The sequence below is a fragment of the Hydractinia symbiolongicarpus genome, chromosome 13, assembly GCF_029227915.1.
Source record: "Hydractinia symbiolongicarpus strain clone_291-10 chromosome 13, HSymV2.1, whole genome shotgun sequence".
NCBI lineage: Eukaryota > Metazoa > Cnidaria > Hydrozoa > Anthoathecata > Hydractiniidae > Hydractinia > Hydractinia symbiolongicarpus.
This window is the reverse complement of record NC_079887.1, coordinates 16,748,930-16,772,424: the sequence shown is the minus strand read 5'-3', so window position 1 is coordinate 16,772,424 and position 23,495 is coordinate 16,748,930. Positions and strand designations below refer to the sequence as shown.

The 23,495-nt window shown below is 33.6% G+C and overlaps 4 protein-coding genes across 4 annotated transcripts in view; 2 read left to right on the top strand and 2 right to left on the bottom strand.

Annotated features, from left to right (window-relative positions):
• Nucleotides 1-10,923, bottom strand: part of LOC130622963 (uncharacterized) — a 36,364-nt gene extending 25,441 nt beyond the window's left edge. Inside the window, exon 1 of the mRNA XM_057438421.1 lies at nt 10,832-10,923. The gene's annotated coding sequence lies outside the window, so the exon portion shown is untranslated. The remainder of the gene's footprint in view (nt 1-10,831) is intronic.
• On the bottom strand, nt 1,385-6,465 carry LOC130622965 (uncharacterized). Its single transcript, XM_057438423.1, has 3 exons — nt 4,461-6,465; nt 3,003-4,325; nt 1,385-2,908 (listed from the first exon to the last, which is right to left on the bottom strand). Exons 1-2 carry the CDS (start codon nt 4,552-4,554, stop codon nt 3,946-3,948), a joined length of 474 nt encoding a protein of 157 aa, XP_057294406.1. The 5' UTR covers nt 4,555-6,465; the 3' UTR covers nt 1,385-2,908; nt 3,003-3,945.
• On the top strand, nt 2,435-3,676 carry LOC130623141 (tigger transposable element-derived protein 6-like). Its single transcript, XM_057438631.1, has one exon. It carries the CDS (start codon nt 2,435-2,437, stop codon nt 3,674-3,676), a length of 1,242 nt encoding a protein of 413 aa, XP_057294614.1.
• Nucleotides 10,924-15,456: 4,533 nt separating the features above from the next.
• LOC130623784 (uncharacterized) lies at nt 15,457-18,044 on the top strand. Its single transcript, XM_057439306.1, has 5 exons — nt 15,457-16,813; nt 16,968-17,140; nt 17,223-17,294; nt 17,378-17,746; nt 17,861-18,044. Exons 1-5 carry the CDS (start codon nt 16,563-16,565, stop codon nt 17,992-17,994), a joined length of 999 nt encoding a protein of 332 aa, XP_057295289.1. The 5' UTR covers nt 15,457-16,562; the 3' UTR covers nt 17,995-18,044.
• Nucleotides 18,045-23,495: the final 5,451 nt, after the last annotated feature.

The window sequence follows — 23,495 nt, the reverse complement described above, 5'->3', positions numbered from 1 at the left end:
TTGACCCTCTTTCTGTTTTTGGTGCAGTTTTTCCAAGTTTGTTGCATAACGAGGCGGTGAATCTATTTTTACGATACGCAAACCAGTTTGGATCATCAGCTTGGTTTTTTGTACTTGATTCGATTTTTTCAATATTGTTTGCATGACCCTTCATAGTTTCGAGCTTTTGCATTTTTTTTATTTCAACAATGTGAATTTTTTGTATATATTCGTCAATATTATTTTGTACTTGCTGAAATGGAAACGGTGGATATTGTTGAAAACTAAAACCATCTTGACATACTGATGATGAATTAGGAATAGAACAATAAACTTTAAAATCAGGAGGCATCATAGGGCATTGGTAGCTTAGCAATGAACCTGATGGTACATTTCCAAACTGAGTTTGTTTAAAGTGAACAGGATTTAGGTTAATCAGTTTTGTGGCACAAATGTTGGTTTTTTTAATTTGCATGTGCGATAATAGGAACGTCAAATCCTCATCAGCAGTATGTGAAGAAACACGTGACTCGTATAAGGACGAAACAATTCCTTTTTTTCTTTCGGTGTACAGTTAGTATCATTACTTTTCTCTATTTTAATTTTTTTTGCATTAGGTGACTTTATTGTCAATTCCATCACAGGTATTTTCTCAATTTTGTCTCTAGACTGTGGTACACTCCAAACACAAGGTTTCGAGGTACAAGCTTTTGCATCGGGAATCATTGATAGTCTATCTACCACCCATTTAGCTAAAGTTTTCATGAGAGCATAAGCATGGGAGCATGTTCCAACACTTCCAGCTGGGCATTGACAATAGGCATATCGAATTTCACTTGTGATTTTGTTTAAAGCTAAAAATACCCATCTGTTTGCTTTCTTTAAACTAGCAGCTGCCACACCTTTCAAAAAAAATAATGAGTCACTGTGTTTCGCATACATGTTGGTCGAATCAAGAAAATTTTCTTCAATAAATTGATCACCACGTATGAAATGTTTTTTTATTACAGTAGAATTTTTACAATATGTCTCGTTGACTTTTTTATTGTAAATGTTTATATTTTCTACAGTGAAGCTAGGCATTTCTGTCAACGATTTTGACCATCCTGTTAAGTCTAATGGATTTGATATACAGTCGACGCTCATTATCTCGAACCTCCGTTATCTCGAACTTTCTCTATCTCGAACTTTTTCTTCGGTCCCTTGAGTTCTGTAAGCAATAGTAGGCAAAAAAACGTTCGGTATCTCGAACCTCCGTTATCTCGAACTTTCACTATCTCGAACTTTTTTCTCAGTCCCTTGGACTGATTTACGCTTGTTATCTCGAACTCTTGAAGAGGAATTTTGAAAAAAGAAGACCTTGCACTGCTTGTTTTAAAGTCACAAAATGTTGCAATAAAAAGAAGACATTCCATTGTAAAACAGGTAGATTTTGCAATGTTTTTTTTGTGATTTCCTTTGTCAGAATGCCACCGAAAAGAAAGCTCGTTGTAAAAACTTTGGCAGAAAAATGCCAAGCATTAAAAGAATTGGAAAAAGGTATTCCAAATAAAGATATCGCTAAAAAGTACGGGGTGCCTAAAAACACGATATCAACTTGGCTAGCCAATAAGGAAAAACTTTTTTCTGCTCTCGAAAAATCTTCGAGCAAGAAAAGAAAGATCAGAGATGGTAAATTCTCAGAAGTAGATCTTGTCGTGTTCAAGTGGTTTGTTTCACAACGAAGCAAAAACATACCAATCGATGGGACAATACTAAAGGAGAAAGCTAAAAGCTATGCACAGGAGCTTGGAGTAGAAGATTTCAAAGCTTCAGACGGTTGGCTTGGTTAATGGAAAAAAAGGTAAGAATATTAAATCTCTTTTTTTCGAATTGGTTTTATTTTAATATTAAAATCTTAAAAAGACTAGCATAAACTAAATATGTTTCTTGAGTATCTCGATGCACTTTTCCGTTCCAATAAATGTCAAATTGCATGGCACTTGCATGCCTTCACCATCTCCCAAATTAACTGGTTTTCCAGTCACAGTTACTTTGCACGAGCTTAATTCATCAGCTCTGAGGAAATGAAATATTGTTTTAGCAAATTTTCCAGATTTTCCAAGTGGTAAATGTCCAACTATCTTGTTTTCTTTCTTGACACACACAGCATATTTGTCAACGGGATTATTAGGCTCTCCTTCGCATTGTAAAGTCTCCCCATTTTTTGGAGTCCACAATGCTTTATAAACGTGGAACCCCTTAACATGTGAAGCCAATTCAAATTCTTTTATCATTACAACATTGATTAAATTTTGATCAATTATCATTTTTGCAAGATCCATCTTCTCCTTTTTCTCCTGGTTTGCTTTTCCTTGTTGCCATGCACAAGTAATAATGATAATGTTCACAGGGTGTTCACACAAGAATTTTTAAAAACATTCGAATTGAAATTCGAACATTCGTATTCGAAAAAATGCACGAACAGGTTAACAATAAATCTTTTATACAAGTCGGTATTTGTTTTATTTTCTATTTCAGGCACAATGTAACGTTCAAGACGGTCGTTGGTGAAAGCAATTCTGTTCAACCTGATATGATAGCATCTTGGTTTGAAACCACTTTACCAACATTATTAACTAACTACAAACTAGAAGATATTTACAATGCCGACGAATTCGGTCTCTTCTACCAATGCTTGCCAAATAAAACGTATCACTACAAATCCGAAAAATGCTCTGGGGGTAAAAATAGCAAAGTCCGAATTACCGGGCTTGCAGCTGCCAATGCTGTCGGAGATAAACTACCAATGTTTGTGATTGGTAAATCGAAGAAACCAAGGTGCTTCAAAAATGTAACATCCCTACCCTGCAGGTACAGAGCGCAGAAGAAGAGTTGGATGGACAGCTCTCTTTTTGAAGAGTGGGTGCGAGAAATCAATGCAATGTTTCTAAAAAAAGGTCGAAAGATAGTCTTGATCATCGATAATTGTCCCGCTCACCCTGATGTCGGTAGACTGTCCAACATTAAATTGATTTTCTTACCTCCAAATACAACTTCCGTGTCACAACCGATGGACCAAGGTGTCATAAGATGTCTTAAGTCTCTTTATCGCCAAAAATTGGTCAACATGATGATTCAAAACCTAGAAAAAGGCAAAGATCTTTCAAAAGTTTCAATTCTGCGTGCTCTTCAAATACTTGTTTCGTCGTGGGACAAAGTGAAGAAAGAAACCATCGTAAATTGCTTCAAGAAATCAAAGATTTCCAAGAAAGCTCAACAGAATGCAACTGATGATATTGATGATCCATTTAAACAACTGGAGAAAGATCTCACACAACTGCGTGCCATTGACGATACCATTATTCCTGCTGATCTCTCGGCCCGTGATGTTGTCGATATTGACCAAGATTTGACCACAATCGAAAATCCCGTGACTGATGAAGAAATCCTTGAATCGGTACGGCCAAGTACAGATGAGAATGACGAGGAGCATGATGAAAATGCCGATGTCATCGAGCTGTTTGATGAGCCAGTGAGCAAGCCAACAAAATCAGAAATAAACACTGCAGTGGAGACTTTACAAAATGCTTGTCTATTCACTGATGATGGAAATGACATGCAACGCCTCCTGCTTTGCTTTGAAGATTTGTTTCTTAAAAGTGAAATGAAAAACAAGAAGCAAACTAGTATTTTGAGCTTTTTCGATCAAAAATAATGTATGTAATTGTAATCAACAATAAGTATACATGTACGCAAAATGCTGTTTTCTTTATTATCCATTTCCCTTTCTTGACCAAACAGTTCCTTCAAGTACCCTTAATTCAGGTGAATTTTAATTTTAAAAGCTTGCCCACAGATACTTATGACCGAACTACTGACCCTTGCCCTTTTCTGAAAATTTCAAAAAATTTCGAAAAACTCGTTATCTCGAACTTTTCATGAAATACGCTCGTTATGTCGAACCTCCGCTATCTCGAACGCTCGCTATCTCGAACTTTTCTTTCGGTCCCTTGGGAGTTCGAGATAACGAGCGTCCACTGTATCTGCCTTCAGTTCAACAGGCACAGCTGGCATAGTTCCTTCTTTCCACAAAGGTTTCAGTAATATCCCCATTTTTTCTGCTTTTATCCTAAGCCAAACTTTTTCTGGAGTTGGATCTACAATCCTACTGCTGGTTTTACTTTCAATATAGTGCAAAACTCGTACTTGTGCATCCTTGAGTGTGTCAATCCCATGTAATGTATCGCCACGAAATATTAGCCAGCTTTTCAGGTGTTCGACTTTGTACTTTGGCAGCTTTTCAATATCAATTTTGACATGAGGGTCAGATATATCATCCTCGGTTAGAATAACGCTGGCTGGATCTGAAAATATAAGAAAATATGTCTGTCTTAATACAATTATAAACAATTTTTTAGCAAATGTATAGTGAATAATAATTTTTGTGTTTTCCCTGTCTAACTTTTTGAAGGTCCATGTATCTATCTGCTATCACTTACCTACTAAGATATCATTAAAAAGCTCTTGAAAATCTTTAACCTCCAGTTCAATTTCATGTTGATCTTCCTTGTCCATTTTTGTTGTATAAAACATATATAATAAAGTACTTCGAAGCGTGAGCCTCGTGTGATGTATTGTTGCTATTAAAATAGCAGTTTTTGATGATTTTAGTTTGAAAAAATAGCTGTAGTTTGTTTTGTGAATACCAGATAAACCTTCTTAGACACCTTCTTGCCAACGAATGATTATTTCTAATGTTTATCACTGAAACGCAGCAAAAAATAATAATATAATATAATATAAATAAATAATTCTTTTTGTACGGGAACTTGATAATTAATTAGCGAAACTTATTATTGAGAATGATTATCTCTATAATACTGATGATGAGTTGTTATTATAAAAACCCCCGCCCCAAAGCGGAAAAAATGTGAGGAAAATTCACAACGAGTGTCTCAGTTTCAAGATGAGGCTGGATATTGCGCAATAATTTATGAAAAGGAGTATTGCCTTTTGTGTGATCGAATGCAGTTGTACAAAGATTTTTCGCGAACCGAGCCAAAGATGATCTCAATTCCACACCGATCTTTCCAAAATTCTTTGACACTAATATACGTCTCCAGCCATCTCAATTGATTCCTGACGGTCCTGCTGAACCTTGCGGATTTCAGTATTGTTGTTTCATCAATGTTGTTGTAAGTAGTAAGATCGATAAATAGGATTTCCCCTTTAAGAAGCACAGATTCATCAGCGTCAACAGGATTTGGATGTTTCAACCTCAGTTCTTGGAGTGTCTCATCAGTTAGATCCAGTACTCCACCAGACATCTTATCATCCAATAATCTTAGTGCAGCATGCATTTTTCCTTGAAGCATTAGTTTTGCGAAATTTTTAGCGCACTGCTCTGGAGTATTCAAGGAAATTGGTTTTGGGATTTTAGATTGTATAGTCCTCGATTCTCTCATCAAATCATTGAATCTTCCTTCCACCCAGAGATTTAATCTACGGTTAAGACATTCAGAGTGATCCTTCGCATTGGACTTGTATGATGGTTTTTGTAGTAGAAGCATCGGCATCGTCATAACTGCTTTGATAGAAATTGCCTTTATTAAATCTACTTGTTGGTTCCAGATCTCTATGAGTTATCTCTTCCCTGCTGCACCTGTTGGTAAACTGTTGGTAAACTAAAAACAAGACATTTATCGTAGGATTCGATGTAAGAATGAGTGATGACAAAATAATTGGATAACATTGATTTAATTCTTTTTAGTGAGTAATGGTTATTTCTACTACACTGCGATGTTTCAATAGAACATCTTCTCTGTAGATTTGTGGATATTTGTTATGGTCGAGTTCAAGAAACAGGTCATCTTATTGTAATGAAAGATATTTAATAATATAGGTAGATAATATATTATATATAGATAATATATCGAAAAATTACGCTGGGTATAATAATATAGATAGCTGAAGTGAGTGAATAAAAACAGGAGAAAAAAATACAATGGGATATAAAAACAGTAATTGTTTCCTCGCTCTTAAAGCCATATTAGTTTTTGCGCCCGACTCTTTCACTATAAAAATTCGTGAATTTTATCAAACATTACGGAAATTAATATAAGAGAGAAGAACAATAGAATTAGCCAATAAAAAAAGCGTTTGAGACCCAGCGTAATTTTTCCCACCTTAACTGCACCGATTTCCCGGTGGTAAGAAAAATTACGCTGGGTCTCCGGCTACATCCTCGCAGGCAAAATAGTAAGAAGAAAAAAAAAGTAAAGATAGTTACCAAGATGAGATTCGAACACACGACTACTCCCGTGTCGGTGGTCCAGAGAGGCAAAAATTTCCATTTTTGTAGGACACATTTGTGTTTTAATACAAGCTCACGAGCTTGCAACAAGGACTAACATAACATATTCATCTTAAAGAGTCTCCTGGCACAAGAATAATCTTGTGCCAGGACTACCATAATTAACATTAATAATGGTAGTCCAGACACAAGAGTATTCTTGGACTTCTTAAACTGATTGACAATGACGGTTTTTAAACCGTCATTGTCAATCAGTTTTAGAAAGGAGAGGCAAACTGTAGGTTAAAATCCACTTATTTAATTCTAATCATTTATTTATTGTATATATAAAAACAAAAACAAAAAGAAATTTTACACGCATTACTTAATAACTCTCTAACTTTCAAAGGTGTATTTATTCACAGTTTTTTTTATTTTTTTGCATTCAGTTGTTGTTCAATCACGTAAGACATATGATGAGAGAATTCAAAGTTTGTCTCGACTAATTTTCAAGGCTTCAAAAAAAAATTTCACTTCAAATACCACTTAGTTTGGTTCATGCACACTCTCAAGTGAGCATGTGGCCATCCGGCACGTTCATTTTATTCATTAATGTAAATCTGAATTTTGTATAATCTTTGTAAGTTTTGCAATATTTTATTTAGTTTGAACATATATTCACGTTGCAAACGATAGTTATTTCAATCAATTACCTAACACGAACTGCACACGGCACGGCTGCTAAATAGAAGTTCTTGATGACATTGTTGATTTTGAAGACCAGACCGACTGGCTTGGTCTGCTCCATAATAAATGGATTTACATGTTATAACAAAAAAGTCTAGAAGCAAAGACTAAGTATGGTTTGACATTAAAAATACTCCGGTCTGTATATTCATTCAAATTTGACGCGATCTCATCATAACAAATTTTATCGTTCGAAGCTCGTCTTTTGTTGTGGAAAAGACACTCAAAACATGAAAGAAATATTGCTGTTGGTCATTACAGATATTTATAAGTTTAAAGAAGTTTAAACAAAGGTAATAAAATTCTGTTAGTACTATAGTACGTAAGATATTCTTAGTTTTATCAAATCAAAGACCTTATTTCTAAAATTTACTGGTAAGTACGTGTAAAACCTACTTATTTTTACCCCATGCAACTATAAATTTTTTTAAAAAATGTTGTTAAAAAGATATATAGATACTTAGTTGTGAATTATAGTTATTTATTTGTTATTATAGTAGTTGTTTAGTAGATTTTAGGATTTAGAAATCTATAAAAAAAATTCTCTAGCTGAAAATTTATTTTCTGGCTGCCACAAAATAATTTTTTGTTCGCCTCTCTAAATATTATAACATTATTTGCATGCTTAAGGCTTTTTATAATATTAAAGACATTTTCGCTGCAGGCTTCCGGATAAAAATATCTTCAAAGATCTACAAAGTGTTGGTATAGCATTATCTTTTCTAGTAATCATTATTATCATTATTACTATTATTTACCCAGGATAACCTCTTCCAGTTTCTATAGGAACTGTTATCAATGAGGGTCCTGCGAAGGGGATCCTAGTGCATTAAGCTCCCATTTGAGCTACGGAAGGCGTGCAAGCACAACAACCGCTCAACTAGACAACCGCCTAAGATATCAATCCTATTCTCATGCTGAACGTCAGTAATGGTTATAACTTCACGTTTTTTACATATTCATTTTTGTAAAACCAAAACTGTTAAACTACTTTGAAGATAATTTAAACTTTTAATACCAAAAGTCATTGATTTCCAAACATTGTGTATGACACGTAGATTTTTACGCGATGGACTACTGTCTACTAACAAAAAGCTCTATATTTCAATGATTGGTTTTAACAATGCCGTTTGTACTTACCGTAAAACTTCTAAATTAACGGACGGTAACAATAATTGTTTTGAACCACACGCGTAGAATATTGAAAGAAAATCAATTGTAAAAATTATGGAGCCTGAATGCGCGTTAATAATTAGGGGAAAATAATAACATGCGTGGAAAGATTTAAAAAGCTCGAAACATGATAACAGACACATCCTAAAGGTTTTAAATCCATATGGCAACTAGATCAAAAGTTAGAGGAAAATAAGTTATAAATTTTGCCAAAAATGGCCCCTGCTTGTTAATTAGACGGCACTATACATTAGAAGTTTTACGGTACTTTGTCTGCTTGATTCCAGAGCTGGAAGAAAAATGTTGTTTGCACGTCACGGAGCGGTTATGCGCCTGGACGATTAGCATAGCAAATACGATATACACGAACACAGCTTTGATATGCCAAACACTTTACGATTAAATCAGGAGTTATTCGGTTCATTGTTTTTTTACCTGGATTCGCTTTCCCGGAACGTTTTCTTTCTATTAGTTAGTGGTGTGTTGTTTGGTGTGAAGTCAGGTATTTACAATTCACATATTGATTACTCAGGAGATAAACCAAGTACTGCTCTTTGTTTTTATGTGCAGTGTTATAAGAAGCTAGCTAGCTAGAAAAGGGAATAAAACTGCAAACATTAATACAATAATAACCGCTTACCCGAGGTACCGATCAAGCTTGCGAGATCAATACAATGAGGGCAGTATTTTGCGGTACACTCCATGGTAATCGGTTGTTAGTGTATCTGTTAGCCGTCAAAGTTCGATAAAAAGAAAGAAAAAAGCTTTATTTAGTGTTGTTAAAACATTTTTAATTAACACTCGATATAAAAATTTGAAAAAGTCCTATTTAATAACATAAACATTCTATGCAGAATTTGAAAGTCCCCGTAAAATAAATCCATGTAAACAAAAAATTGTGATGTTCGTCGCTTTTAAACAGAAGAAAGTGTAAACTTAAATGCACAGCTAAAGTTTAGTTACAGCGAATATTGAAGTAAACCGACTCTGGAAATGAGGAGGGACGTATTTGTGCTATAAATTCGTCGTTATGTATTTAGTTTTTTTTGGTAAAACTGGATATCTTATCATCGTTTATCATAGAAAAGGTAGGTAGTTAACTAGCTACTTAACTTCATTAAAGGAGCTTGCAGAAAGAACATCGACGCTGAATCTGGTCACTTTATCAGTAAAACTTAACATTTTTGTTGTTTCTATCCTGTGAAATGTTTTTATTGATGAACGTATTGTAGGAATTAGATATAACAAGAAGCCCTGGGGGCTCTAAGAATTTCCGCGCGCTACCAAAATATTTGATGAAAACCTGCTAATTCGTTGTGTTATTGTGCCAAACGTTCGAAGGGGTTTGGTGCATGAACCTCTGAAGATAAAGCCCATCAGTGACATTATATCTTACAACAAACGCAAACAAAACGAAACGTGTCATAATAAACTCACATTTTAAAAGAAATTGCTAACAAAAAATACAGCCTATCATTCATGGTTGAAAGTCTTGCGATTGAGACGTTTATGGTCTTAAACGGCATTAGTTGACAAAAACTTTTGATGTAACCATCATTTTCACCATACTTTTTTTGTTAATTGTGCCAAAATTTGTCAAAAATAAAGTAGTTTTAATTTTTGGACCAATTTTGGCCTAAAATGACATTTAGGTAACAAGAAATCAAAATTTTGATGTCACTATTATGTTCAGCATACTTTTTTTGTTAACTGTGCCAAATTTTGTCGAAAACAAATACCAATTTTGGCCTGAAGCGTCAATACTAGACTTCCCAGTAGTTAAGGAGCTTGGGTACGAAGTTTACATCTGTGACATACCAACGTGAAATCCCAGGGTCGATTTTTTCTCAAAAAATGCTCCGAAAGAAAAAAACGACGGTTTTAAAGAATTTCCTACGCCTTCGGGCGCGGAAATTCAATTAAAATCATTTTCATTGCTTCTTGATTTTTTTTATTGTTGTTTGCTTGTTTTGCGTTTCAAGCTTCCATTTTTTTGACGACGGGCAATACCGGTCCATATCGAACCGTCGTAAAGAGCGCTAAGCCAATCACAATGCTGCAAAGCCGTTTTGCCTGATTGAATAATCCAGACAGTTAACAAAGGGAGAAACTGATTCACCAGCTGGTATCATTGAAGTTTGAAGGTAAAGTCAAAATTCCATGCATATTTTATTTATCTAGCTGCTTTTGCATATAGCTTACTAAGAAAATATTTTTCTACGAACATTACGTGAATCAAAAGTTTGTGTTGTGGAGGTAGCAGTGATAACACGAAAAGCTGTATTTTTTATAAGATGAAGTAAGTATTTAGCTACTTCTAAATATATAGGTCATTGCTTTATTTTCCATACTGTATGCTGCTACAAAATAATTAAAAAAACATAGTTGCCTACGTCAAAAATTTTGAAGTTCTTTTTGACAGAAGGGTTGATTCAAAAACACTGCAGATTATTTGGTTAAATTACCGCAATTAAATATGTTTTCTATCTTCTATTCCAGATGATATTTTATGAAGTAAATTCATACATGATATAAGTTGATTTATAATGTTCATTTTGTCCTAAATAACGTTTTCATCTAAAATTGGACTAAAATTGGAAATCAACAACCGTTGTGCAACACATACAATTTAATAAGGTGAAATCTATACGAACTTACCTCCACTTACTCTAGCTCAAAAGACTAATGGCTCAGTGTAATTCTCGCTAATGTGAACTTATTAACATCCGCAAAAACAAACACGATGTACGTCGCCAATAAAATGACTGACGTTAGTAATGACGTTAAATGATATCATTTTTTATTTCGCCATGTTTATTTTTTCTTTGCTTTGTTTTATTGTGGTTTATATGTTTGTTAGTCATGTCTTACTTAGTCATATATCGTGGGTTGTGTGTTCAATTTCCGGATGAAAAAACAAAAACAAACAATCCTGCGTCTTAGTTGTAAGTAAACAGAGCACGATAGAAGTAAAAAAAAACAACCAAGGGTTATAAAATCTAGAATGCAATTATATTTGCAAGTTAATAAAACAATGAATGTGACAAAATTGGAGTCAATACACGCTTTTTTACAAAGAAGCAGTAAATTTTGCGTTGCGCTAGGCTGTTTTTATATTGTGAGGCTGTTGAAACTTAAAATGTTTTTTTTGTTTTGATACTGAAGCCTAAGTTGTTCTTACTTTTAAAACTAAAACTTGAGTTTCGATTTGTTTTGATCTTCTTTCTACTTACAGTTAAAATTGAAACTCGTGTTTTGGCAAAATAAATCCAACCAGAAAACACCGTCGCGTTGTTACAGCGCCGCATGAAAAACTAACATTTTTTTTTAATTAACTAACATGGTTTTTTAGGATACTAAAAGACCTTACTTAAGCCTTGGAAGATAGAGAGATAGGGACCACCTAGAGCCTGTACGCGCGGTGTCCAGGATAAAGTATTTACCCTGGGCTTAGAAATTGTTCAATTTCTTTAAAGCCAATAAAGATGCGTTACTTGGTGTTTTAGCCAATAAGGTCTCAGATTGTCGTTTGATATCCATGGCTTCCTGCGAGGTTTTTTCTCGAAGATGTTCGAGTTCCAGGTCCCACAGGCCAAAGTTTCTTGCCCAAAACAGTCGGTTACCGTTCCTTTTGATATGTTTGAAACTCCAAATCAATTTTTTTTAAAACAGAGGATGTTTAAGGGTTTGTGGTTTGGTCAGTGAGACTTCTCAGGTAAAAAAATGCTATATCTTTTAAGCTAGCTAGTTTGTTACTTAGCTATGTTAAAGTGATTAAATACTAATTGTAATAATTGTAACTAAATACTAAAAGTGTTATTAAATTAAATACTAATTCTAATTAAATACTAAAAGTGTTATTAAATTAAATACTAATTGTAATTAAATACTAAAAGTGTGACCGGTTTAAGCCACATTCGCTTATACGGACTATACACTCAGTCATAGTGCCATGTTTTTCCTGCGTGCGCAGAAATAGAGGTAACTTGTCCGCTTGGTTTGTTTACATTTTTACCTCCATTTCTGCGCTGTGCACGTTTCACATAAAGAACGTAAAATAATTGTTGTCTTATATTTAACATGACCATCGTTAAATATCAGCAGTAGATCAGAATTACAAAATTTGACAGGCAAATCTAGGGTGCATTTTTCCGATAAAATTATTTATGCGCTTTATGAAAAGGGCTGTGTAGTTTTGTATTAAGATAACATGTCCTTCATTAATCACCATTTTGTTTTGTACACGAATATTCAAAAAACATTTTTTTTCAAATTGGAATCCTAAATCGAACATTTTTCTTATATATTTTGGCCTATGGATCGTTACGTTGCGTTCAAGCAAAAAATTTTGTTCTAAAAAAACCTGACATATGAGCTTAATTTGCATGTAAGTGTGTCGTAACTTACGTAAATGGGGTCACTGAATAAAGATCCTCCCTGATGTGCACAAAAACATATGTGAATGTAGCTTTAAAAAAGCATCAAGTATACTGTATCTACTCTCTTATCCATTTTCCCTGTTCAAGTAATCCTGCCTTTTTGCCATGGAGTGTAAAAAATATTTCTGCCTTTTCAAAATTTGCATACATTATCTGTGGAAGAAATTTTTGTGGATCTTATTTTTGCAGAACTTCGGGCCAAATCCGCAAAAATGTTCCACAGAAATTTTAGAAGTCAGTCAAAAATCGGTCAAAAAAATTCTTCTGCAAAGTTTTCCATTTCACCTATCCGCAACAATTCTACCACAAAATTTTTCATTTCTTCATATTTTGATTTCTTTAGGATCTAAGTTATTGAGTTCTGTGTTGCTCATTTGTAAATGCCTTAACTTCTGAATACTATATTAGACAAAATAATGATTTTTGCCTCCGCTAAAATAACTGAACTTTAGGCACCCAAAAATTAATACCGCACATTTTGTGAAAATGTTGTTATCTGCACAAATATATTCTGCAAAATGAAGCATTTTTGTACCACTCATCCACAAATATAAGTTTCAGGAAAATTTTTTGTGCAAATAATTTGTACCCTTGGCAAGTTAGGCTCTTGTAAAGGTAGTTGCATTGCTTATAGCTTGAAAAAGAATTGAGGTAAACCTATGTGTGTTTTTATGCTTTTTATGCTTCATATTTCCAAACTTTGTCAAAAACTTGCTGAGTTTTGCTGAAAACAATACTACACTGAGGTTTTTTACCCAAATTTAATCCCACATATCCAGCCTATATATCCTGCAATATCGGATTCCTGCTAAACCCACCTTTATTTTGAAGGGTAAAACACTATTCCAGTGGCGACGTAATAATAGAGTAAATATGGTATTCTTGACTGTTGAATATAACATTATAGGGATGCTTTTAGGCAGGTTTAGAAACTTTAAAAAAAATTAAAATATTTATGAAACTGCCAAAATTTATCTTTGCAAACTGTACACGTAGGTTTTCTTCTTGGAAAGACAGACATCACAACTATTTAGCGTTTCACAGTATCACCTGATATTTTTATCAAAACTTCATAAAATGGTGAAAAATGTTATTTTACCTTGCATTTATACCAGTCATCTTTGAATATTTAGGGCACAGAACAAAATCACATTAATGTGCTAAGATTACTTCGAGTTCTTAATATATGCTTTTTTTATTATTTTTTTTTAGGTCAGTCATAATCTAACACAGCCATCATCAACATTTCCAAAAAATGTTGACAGAGCAAACTACAAACATTAAATTGTGAAAATGAACCATCACTAAACCTAATGTATATTTATATAATTTATTCTAGTCTTATTTTGGTTAATAGTATTTACTTCACATTATTTTTCTGGAAAACTCGACTTCTATGGTTTTTATTGTCAATTTTACAGAATTTGTATCTTGAAATTTTTAGAATTTTCGAGGTAGATCCCCAGTTTTTCTACTTTTTTAGAACTATGTGTAAATTTGTATATTTTTGTTATTTCTTCAGATGTAATTAAATTGAAGTATATATAAATTGCGTTATTTTTTGCCCATATTTGATACTTTTCAGGCCAGGTTACTTTAACCCCTGTTTTTTTATATAAGAACAATGTTATAACAACATGAACCTCAGACTCAAAACCCCAGACTCGAATCATTGTTTTTACAACAACTAAAACTACTCAAGAAATGGAATAGTGCGCAATCATTCAATCATTTAATCATTTATCCTGTTTTGATACGGCTATTCTCATGGTTTAACTAGTGTAAGTTTTGGTTGGGTGAAATAATGAGCCTGAAAATAAAGATCGGTAAACACCATCTATTCAAAGTTTACTGTTGCTTACAACAACAACAAAAACTTTATATTGATATAAATTCACAAAGGTACCCTCAATTCTTCGACTACAGATCTATGCAAAAGGAGAAATAATATTTGGTGAAGTTTGAATCAAATTAGATAGTCTTTGCTCACAATGACTGTCTGCAATAACAAGTCACTTTAACATTTTCAGTGGACCTTTTACGAAATTTGATCCAAAGAAAATGGAACATAACAGTGAAGAAGGAGTGGTAACTGGTGACTTGTAACTGGTAACTTGTAACTGGCAACTGCTAACTGGTAAGTGATACCTGGTAACTTGTAACTGTTGACTGGTAACTCTTAAAGTTATCAAAAAATCCAATTTGCGAATTTGTGTCTGATATAAAAAATCTATGTAAGCAATATGATCGAACTATTAGATGTTTTCTAAAAGTAGATGTAATTTTCTTCCATTTGTTTTAATTCAACATGACACAGGAATGTGTAACGATATATCTCGATGTAGATAAGTTATGTTTATTGGAATATTCAAGATTAAATTAGACAAGCAATTAAGATTATCCGAAGAATATGCTCATTTTTGAAATTTTGCTTGTATAAAAGCAAAAAACTACAACTTTCCTTAGAACTTTTTTCCCAAAAAAAACTAGCCCTTTCTGTCAATTGAATTAGGCTGCCTAAACAACAGCAGGGGTGATTTTTACGCTAGTTAGCATTCTCAGATCTTTCATCTTAACTGTGCTAAGAAAATGCTAAGAATATATCAGGATGTTTTTCGGTCAAAAGTTATGAAAATTTATGTTAAAAAAAAATAAATATTATTCCCATAAAAAAGCGTGTATAGAAAATTCTCATGGTGAAACTTGAGGAGATTCTTTTCGAGCAATAAACCTGACAAAACCAAAACAGGAGCAAGTCCTTACTAAGATTAAATTTCATATTTATAGAGATACATGTAGAGAGAGACAGTGCAGAGCCCGAAAGCTGCTGGATTCTCAACATACTCACCTAACAAAAATGGATATAATAGCGATAATGCAAAATGGATATTATATCCATATGTACGGAGATATTAGAATGGATATAATATCCATTTCTAGAGAAAATGGATATAATATTGAATTTGAAACGACGAGAACTGGCAGCGTCCCAATAATAGCACATTGAGGTTTTAGTTATGGATACGAGGCTGTTTGAAGAGAGTTTCGGAACTGCGAAACAAACCTGGCCAACGAAGACGGTTCTCTTTTTTGCGTTTGCTTCTAGATTAGAATAAGTTCAATTCAAGTGTGTTTTGTGATAATGTAGTGTTGATTTATGTATTTTTTGTTGGTTAGAAGTTTCTGCATAAGAAGCAACTAGATGTCCTGACTCTTAGTAGGTGTTGGTGTGGCAATTATTGTAAAGACAACTCCATCCCATATCTGCCCATTTTTTTTCTTTTGTACTTTTTTTAAACAGCAATATTAGCTACCTATAGCTAACTAGCTATGGGATACATTTACGGTGACTTCATTGGATAACAAGGCAGGAACATAGCTAGTAAGGGTCTAAAAATAATATAAATAAGCCCTCTTCTTCTTGGCTTAGCTAGCTAGCTAAAAAATATCACAGTCGGTGATATTCAGGGCTGATACAGGGAGTACTCAATTTTCCTTGTGTTCTTTCTTGTTCTTCTATTGCCTGTGAGGATGCACGCACATAAACACTCACAACTCATCTATCGATGCAGGATAGCTAATTATATGGCATGTAAAAACTAGCACCACACCACTTCACTAATTACACTGAAAATATTTTTTAAATTGTTGTCTTTTGTCAGATCACGAAATTATAAGCAACCTTCTTTAAACCCAACAAGAAGTAAAAACTATCAGAGGTTTATCTGTTATTATGTTATTAATGTTATTATGTTATTAAATCTTATAGACTGCCTCAGCTTAATCACATAATTTTGCTAGTAGCCTAGTACAGTTAAAAAATGTATTTTGTGATAGTCCCTTGCTTTTCTTTCTTGCAGGGCTTTTGCGTCTTGATCCGTATTAGAAAAGCGTGGTAAATTATCTTTCTGACTAAACTTTCTTTATAGTAGGTAAAAACTAAAATCGAGATGGGACCAAAGAAAAAAGCTGGTGGTCAGAAGCTGAGTGACTATTTGTCTGTACCTAGTCGTCACTTATTGTTAAAAATGCAAGAAGAGGAAGGCAGGGTTTTTAAAGATCCCAATATTCTCAAAGCAATCTACCAAGCAAAATTAGAAAGATCAATGGATAGCGGCACGTCTTCAACGTCTAATTCTGCCAGTTCTGATTCTTTTATTAGTAGTAATAGTACACCATGCTTTGCAAGTTCAAAATTAGGGTAAGAACATAAATTAGCATGTAAATGTTATGAAATATATTATTTTTGATTGAATTAATATATCTTCTATTAAACATTGTGCCTACAACTTTATCGGAGTACGAGTATAGTCCGGTTATAATAGCCTTTTTAGATTTATGTCATTTTATTTAAGTAAACAATCCTTATTAACATCAAGTATGGTCGCACTTCTAAATGAAAAGAAGAAGAAAAGTGTGTCATTAAAGAAAAAGATAGTTCCCTTTGTGATGTCAAGGAGTGGAACTTACAAATCTAAGAGACCAGTGAAGTTAGTAAATGAAAGGGATAAAAAAATTGAATTGACTGGTAAGTTGAAATTTGTGAGAAGTATTGAAAGATGTATTTATTTCTGCAATATGTTTAACCTGAAATTTACAATAAACTTTAGCTCCACAATTACAAATGGATGTCTGCGAAACACCCAGTATGCCTGAATATGTTATGGAAAACAGCGAAGAAGGTTGGGGTGTATTCATATATAAATGTGAATTCATTGAAGCTTTGGTGTCATTTCGAGTTTTAGTTTAATATGTTTTACTTTAGCTTTAAACAGACAACTGCAATTATCAGAGAAATTTTTGGGCGAAATTTCAACTAACCAGAAAGCTCCTATAACCTGGGCTGAAAGAGCAAGTAGATTTCAAACATCTTTCATAGCAGAACGTGAGCAGTTGCACAAAGCATTTATGCTATCACAAAATCCAGGGCATAGTTCATGCACTAACTGTCATGAAGCTGAGTGTTCTGTGATCTGTATGGATTGTAAGCAGTACAAACACCTTTGTATTGTCTGTGATGAGATGCTACATTCACATCAACCATTTCATGATCGCATTGGTTATGTTAATGGAGAAATGGTTGAGTTAAAACCAATACAGTCAATTGATTTCAATGGAAATTTAATCGAATTTGGTAAAGTGTATATATAGATATTATGTGCATCATTGTTGGAATAAAGCACCACTTCTGTGCATGCTAATATCTATACTTGCTATGACTGTACAAAATTAATGTTTTGATATTCAGAAAAGCATGTACCACTGGCAGTAAAGAGTTGTCCACAGTGTGGTTTTTCTATTTTCCATAAAAGAACTGACAACAGTCGTATTATATCTGTTATTTCATTTAAAGGTAACAATTGTTTTCTGATATTTTGTTAACATTGCATTTATTTGATAAACACATTTTTTTGCAGAAACAATGTTAAAGTACATGTATATTAATTAGTGTAAATATCAATGTTTAGATGATTTGATAAACAACCCGTAATTCTTCATTTGATATACATTTTGTATATATATATATATATATATATATATATATATATATATATATATATATATATATATATATATATATATATATATATATATATATATATATATATATATATATATATATATATATATATATATATATATATATATATATATATATATATATATATATATATATATATATATATATATATATATATATATATATATATAAAAAGAATACAACAGTTAGAAATGCATGACTTGATTTTTTTTCGCTTGGTGAACTTAATGTGATACGAAACGATATGACATTGAACTTCTAATCCTTTGACGAGGTTGAGATATTAAGCAACAAATGTAAATGCCTTCGATCTGAAAAAGTAGTGCTTTCGAGCTATACACTCTGAAAAGAGATTGAAATAGTTGATATTGCAGAAACCAGTCTATGTGTGAGCGTTTATTTCATTGAGTAAGAAAAACAAAAATTTTCGTGAATATGAATTGCCCTCAATGAAAACCAGGAGTAGAAACCAGGTTTTCACAGCTTTTAGCATAGAAGAGTAGACACAACTCTGTCTTGTTTTCTCGTATCTGAACCCAACTATCCGTGCTACGAATTACGGTTTAACGACCGAAATGATCAGGAAAATTAATCGACTGATGCGCGAATAGTTTGCCAGTGTAGTGTGTTTGTGACGTTTTATGATTGCAAGCTGTTATTTTTATCATTGTGAATATTATTGTGTATTGTGAAACTCGATTCTGGATTTAAACGCATTTTATTCTATTGGACATGATTTTGTAACTGGATTTTGGATTTTGCTTTGGACCTGGACAAGATTTTACACATTTTGAATTTTGAATTTATCTTGAATTTATCTTGATGAATTGATCGATCTCCACTTGAGCGTGTGCTTGAAATGCCCAGGTAATAAACAAACAAACAAGCAAGCATGTAGCAGTTGTAGACAGCCCAACTTTCACCAGTTTGATTTCGCGGAACTTTTCAACATTGATCATTTACCGCACCATAACGGAAAAAATGAATGTTCTTGCAAAATCAAATTTTCTGTTTTGTTAATTTTCGGTTAGTATGGATTCCTATTAGTGTTATTGGTTGACTTCCCATCAAACGACCAAGTAAACAAAAGGAAATATAGAAATTAATTTTCGTGAGGTTTTTGCGATATTTTGCAATATTTTCAAATCCTTTCAAAAGAGCAGAAATTAATTTTTTGGTTATTTTTTGAATTAATTGATACCAGCAACAAGTAATCCCTTTTCAAAGGATATTCTTTCTACCCACTCTGCACATTTAAAAATTTTCAAAGCAAAGTCGCCTTCCCTTTTCCTTTGTGTTTTTCATAATCCACATTTTTGTTTTACTTGTTAAAATTCTGTTATTTTTCAGTTTTCTTTGTTCAAATTTAAACGAAAATGTATTTATTCATTATCGAGTTCTTCGTGCGTTGAATCCATGGCGAGAAAAAATAACATTGGCGCGGTCATTATATGCCTCCTTTGTTTGATAACTTTTCTATTTTTAATTAGTTTTAACTCTCCATCTGATTGACTTGCATGTAATTTTATAAAGGAACTATATATATACACGAAAATGTGTCAGAAAAACTGTCGAATATCTCCAGCAGATATTCGATATCGGATATCTGCTGAGATATTCGACTCTCGGCTAACGACTGCACAAATATCTAAAAATATTCTGTCAGACGCTCCCGCCTGAGGTGCATGATAATTTTCGATATTCGATCCACTTCATCCAATACCTGTTTAATATTCAAAGACTGAATGTGCAATATCTGCTTATTTTTCCTTTTCGAAATTGCTTTCGAATAAAAAAAAACTGCAAATTTTGTTAATAACAATGGGTTTATGTACCTGCTATTCATATCTTGTCAAATATGCAAATCCTTTGAAACAGCAGAGAAGGATTTTACTGTTTCCTAGTTACTTTCTAAAATTCATACTTACATATTCAAGAAAAAGTTATTAAAAATTTTCAGTTGACTTAAAGTATGCGTAGAGGAAAGAAAGGAAAAATGAACTAAAGATTAAATTTTTAACCTACTATTTTGGTGTACGCCTCTTTTTTTTCAAAAAATGACGATATTTAAGGTCGGAACAAGACTTAAATTGATGAAAATACTGTTAACAGTTATAAGAAGTGCTTCTCTCACTGTCTGTACATGGACGGGTGCAAGCCTGTGAATATATATTGTAAAGAAAATGGCTACACATGTAACTTCCAACCGAGTTTGGATTGCCTAAATAAAGCAGACAACTTTACTCAAGTGTCATGTAAATTTTAATTGCGACTTTTGGCAGAAAAAAAAACCGTCTGGTTCTTGGTAGTTGCGCAGTGACTAAGTATTCTTTGTTTACTTGTGAATGGTTCAATATGGATGAATGGTGGATTTTGCGTTCGAACAGAAAATAATGCATATTCCAGACGGGTCAAGTCTAAAAGTCCACACAAGTAGCACTACGAGTAACCACGAGTGACCACAAGTAACACCACGAGTGACCACGAGTGACCACGAATGACCACAAGTGACTGCGAGACTGTAAGGTATGGTAACGACTACGTACAACAAAAAATATGGTAACAAACAACTTTGTAAAAGAAGTTGTGTTTTTTTTAATAAACAATTAAATACAACAAAAGATTTAAAAAATAGAACCATAAAGAACAAAGTTAGTAAAATGAATATAAGTTGTCCTAAAATGAAATGTCCAAGAGGAAACTTAAGAGCACATTTCCGTGTCACGTTGATTGACTCCTCCACAAAGTGTGCTGTTGTACAAAATATTAATAAGTGTTAATTATAAAGCCTGCTTGTTGTATTGCTTCAATTTGGAACGTCGTCATACATGACTGAATATCCGACTGTAGCATTAGCTGCCCCTAAAATAGCGGGTTCTTTCTTGTAACGTGGTCCATATTAAGATGGTAGTATGTGTACTGAAAATCAGTTGAAAATCGTATACTGCCATCTCCATTTTTCTCTATAATACGTCTGTCTTTATGTCTGATTTTAACATTGTTAGGGTAGGCTCGATATCTATCAGCAAATTCTTGTCCACAGCCATAACACTTAGTGACGTTTTTTGGAAGAAAAACGAGCTCATAGTGGTACGGTGAAAATGAAGTAGACCAAGTCACATCCGATGATAACCAAGAGGATGGCATCACAGGTGGTGCAAATGAAGGCGGGAACGTGCTTGGTACATTGTAGGAGGTTGTGACTGAACAACTTGCTGGTACGAAGAAGTGGGCTGGAAATGGGATGTAGACAGAGATGTTACCGCTGATGGATCAGGAACAGCACTTGTATTGGTAGATGGTGGAGATGACACTTTTTTAGAAGCTTTTTGCCTGTTTTTTTTTTTTCGCTATCTCGTTTTTCTTAAGTCCCGTTTCCTTGTGCGGCGAAAGAAAAGTCTTCTGCTTCAAACGGAAGCTTTCCTGATCGTGTGTCACTTATGATGGTGGCAAAAGTACTTGGTCCAGGGACACAGTCGGTGTTTCCAACATTCGGCTGCTGTTCAGCAGTGACTGGTAGAAGATCAATATCAATAGCGTAGCCACATCTCGTTAAAACAGCGTTGTTTGGCACATCGGTGAAAAATTTGTTTAGAAAGTTTTTCTTCGATATTCTTGACAAGTCTTTAAAATCGTCGTAAGTATGTAACAACGATAAGTACGGTCGTGACAATTCATATGGACCTTCGTTTTATATTGCTTTTGTTCCATCGCGATAAAGACGAATTTATCCGCTTTTTAACTTTTGGAATGTCACAGTCAGAGGAGCATCTTTGTGTGACTTTTTGATGTTTTGATGACTGTCTATCTCATTTTTACTCAAAAAATGTAACCACTCAATTGGATTTTGGCCATAATTTTCTTCGAAATAACTTCTTCGTCGTGCATGCATTGCCATTGTTTCTTTTAATAGTTCTCTTTTATATTTCTCAAAATAATCCACAAAACGATTTCCTTCCAATTTTTTTGTGGGAACGCTTAAGGTTTCTCCATTTTAGAAAGAACTTCTCTACAAGACTTTCGTAAGCCTGTCATGATTCACACGTATATAAAACTTCATTCCCAGAATTAAATGGATCACCAAATATGTCGTTCACAATGTTACTTCAAGCTGACTTTGGAAAGGAAAGTTGGTTTAGCTTCAGTTGAATTGTTTTGATCATAATTTTCTTTACCTAAAAATGACCGGTGTTACCATTACTTTCTTGCAATTGCCGTTGTAAAGTTCGTCGCATTCATCAGTTCCAATTATAGCTAAGTCTTCTAGAGATAGCTTTCCTCGTTCCACAGCTTGCCAAAAATACGAAAAATCATCTTTTTCCTGATGACGATAAACAAAGATTGGCCCAGGAAACCATGGGTGCTTCTGCGTGTTTCGGTGGAGAAGAGAAAGATTGCAATTTGTGGTTTGGGTGACGTAGTAATTTGATACGTTGTAGGTCGTATCAACGGCTAACACACTGCGAAATTTAGTTGGCATGCTCGCATTTGTACAAAATCTTTCAAGATGTGCCAATGAGTACAGTTTAATGATGATTTGGTTGGATGATTGTGGTTTGTTTGAAAGTTATGATAAAAAAGAAATCTCATATTTTTACGTCCCTCCGGTAACAAATGTAGTATTTAAGCATTGCTTTGATGCCTTGATGCCAGGAACAAAATGAAAACATTTTTGGCCTGGAATTGTGCAAAAAAGAAGCCAGTGTAGGAAAAAACTTACAGGTCCTCTTGAAAATTGAAACAAAATTAACATCTACCTATGTCATTGTTTCTTCATCAGAAGAAATAACCATAACGTCATGTACTAAAAACAAGTTTGAAAATATATATATCAAAAGGATAGGAAAAAGAGATGAATGCAAATTAGTTATAAAGTACAAGCTTACTGTACGTATCAACGTATTTCCGCTTTTCTGTATCCATCACCTCCTCAACTTCAATCTTTACCGTTTTTTTTTCCTTCATCCATTATGGAAATCGCTACTTATACGATTATTATTACTTACTACGCTTATTACCACTATGTTAACCAACTACAAAACTGAAATCTACTTCTTTAAATCTACTTTATTGTTAAAATTGAGATTAGAACGTTTTACAACAGGTTCGATCGAACATTGTTTTGTTCGAAAGTGGATGGTTTCCACATGCTTCATACTCTTCAGTTTTGATTTGCGTATTTGAATTTTCAGAAAACTATACGGTTTTCTAAGTATCGTTTGAAATATTTTGAGCTTTCCATACCCTGTCACTTGCAGTCACTTCGTGGTGTTACTCGTGGTCATTCGTGGTCACTCGTGGTGCTACATGTGTGGACTTTTAGACTTGACCTTCCAGACGG

What these genes read in the sequence shown, in the direction of transcription:
- LOC130623141 (XM_057438631.1), top strand. Translation starts at nt 2,435, where the DNA reads ATGCACGAACAGGTTAACAATAAATCTTTTATACAAGTCGGTATTTGT.
- LOC130622965 (XM_057438423.1), bottom strand. Translation starts at nt 4,554, where the DNA reads ATGTTTTATACAACAAAAATGGACAAGGAAGATCAACATGAAATTGAA. An exon ending in TTTTAATGATATCTTAGTAG is followed by an intron (nt 4,326 to 4,460) that starts GTAAGTGATAGC and finishes TTATATTTTCAG; the next exon opens with ATCCAGCCAGCGTTATTCTA.
- LOC130623784 (XM_057439306.1), top strand. Translation starts at nt 16,563, where the DNA reads ATGGGACCAAAGAAAAAAGCTGGTGGTCAGAAGCTGAGTGACTATTTG. An exon ending in TTTGCAAGTTCAAAATTAGG is followed by an intron (nt 16,814 to 16,967) that starts GTAAGAACATAA and finishes ATTTTATTTAAG; the next exon opens with TAAACAATCCTTATTAACAT. An exon ending in TGGAAATTTAATCGAATTTG is followed by an intron (nt 17,747 to 17,860) that starts GTAAAGTGTATA and finishes TTTGATATTCAG; the next exon opens with AAAAGCATGTACCACTGGCA.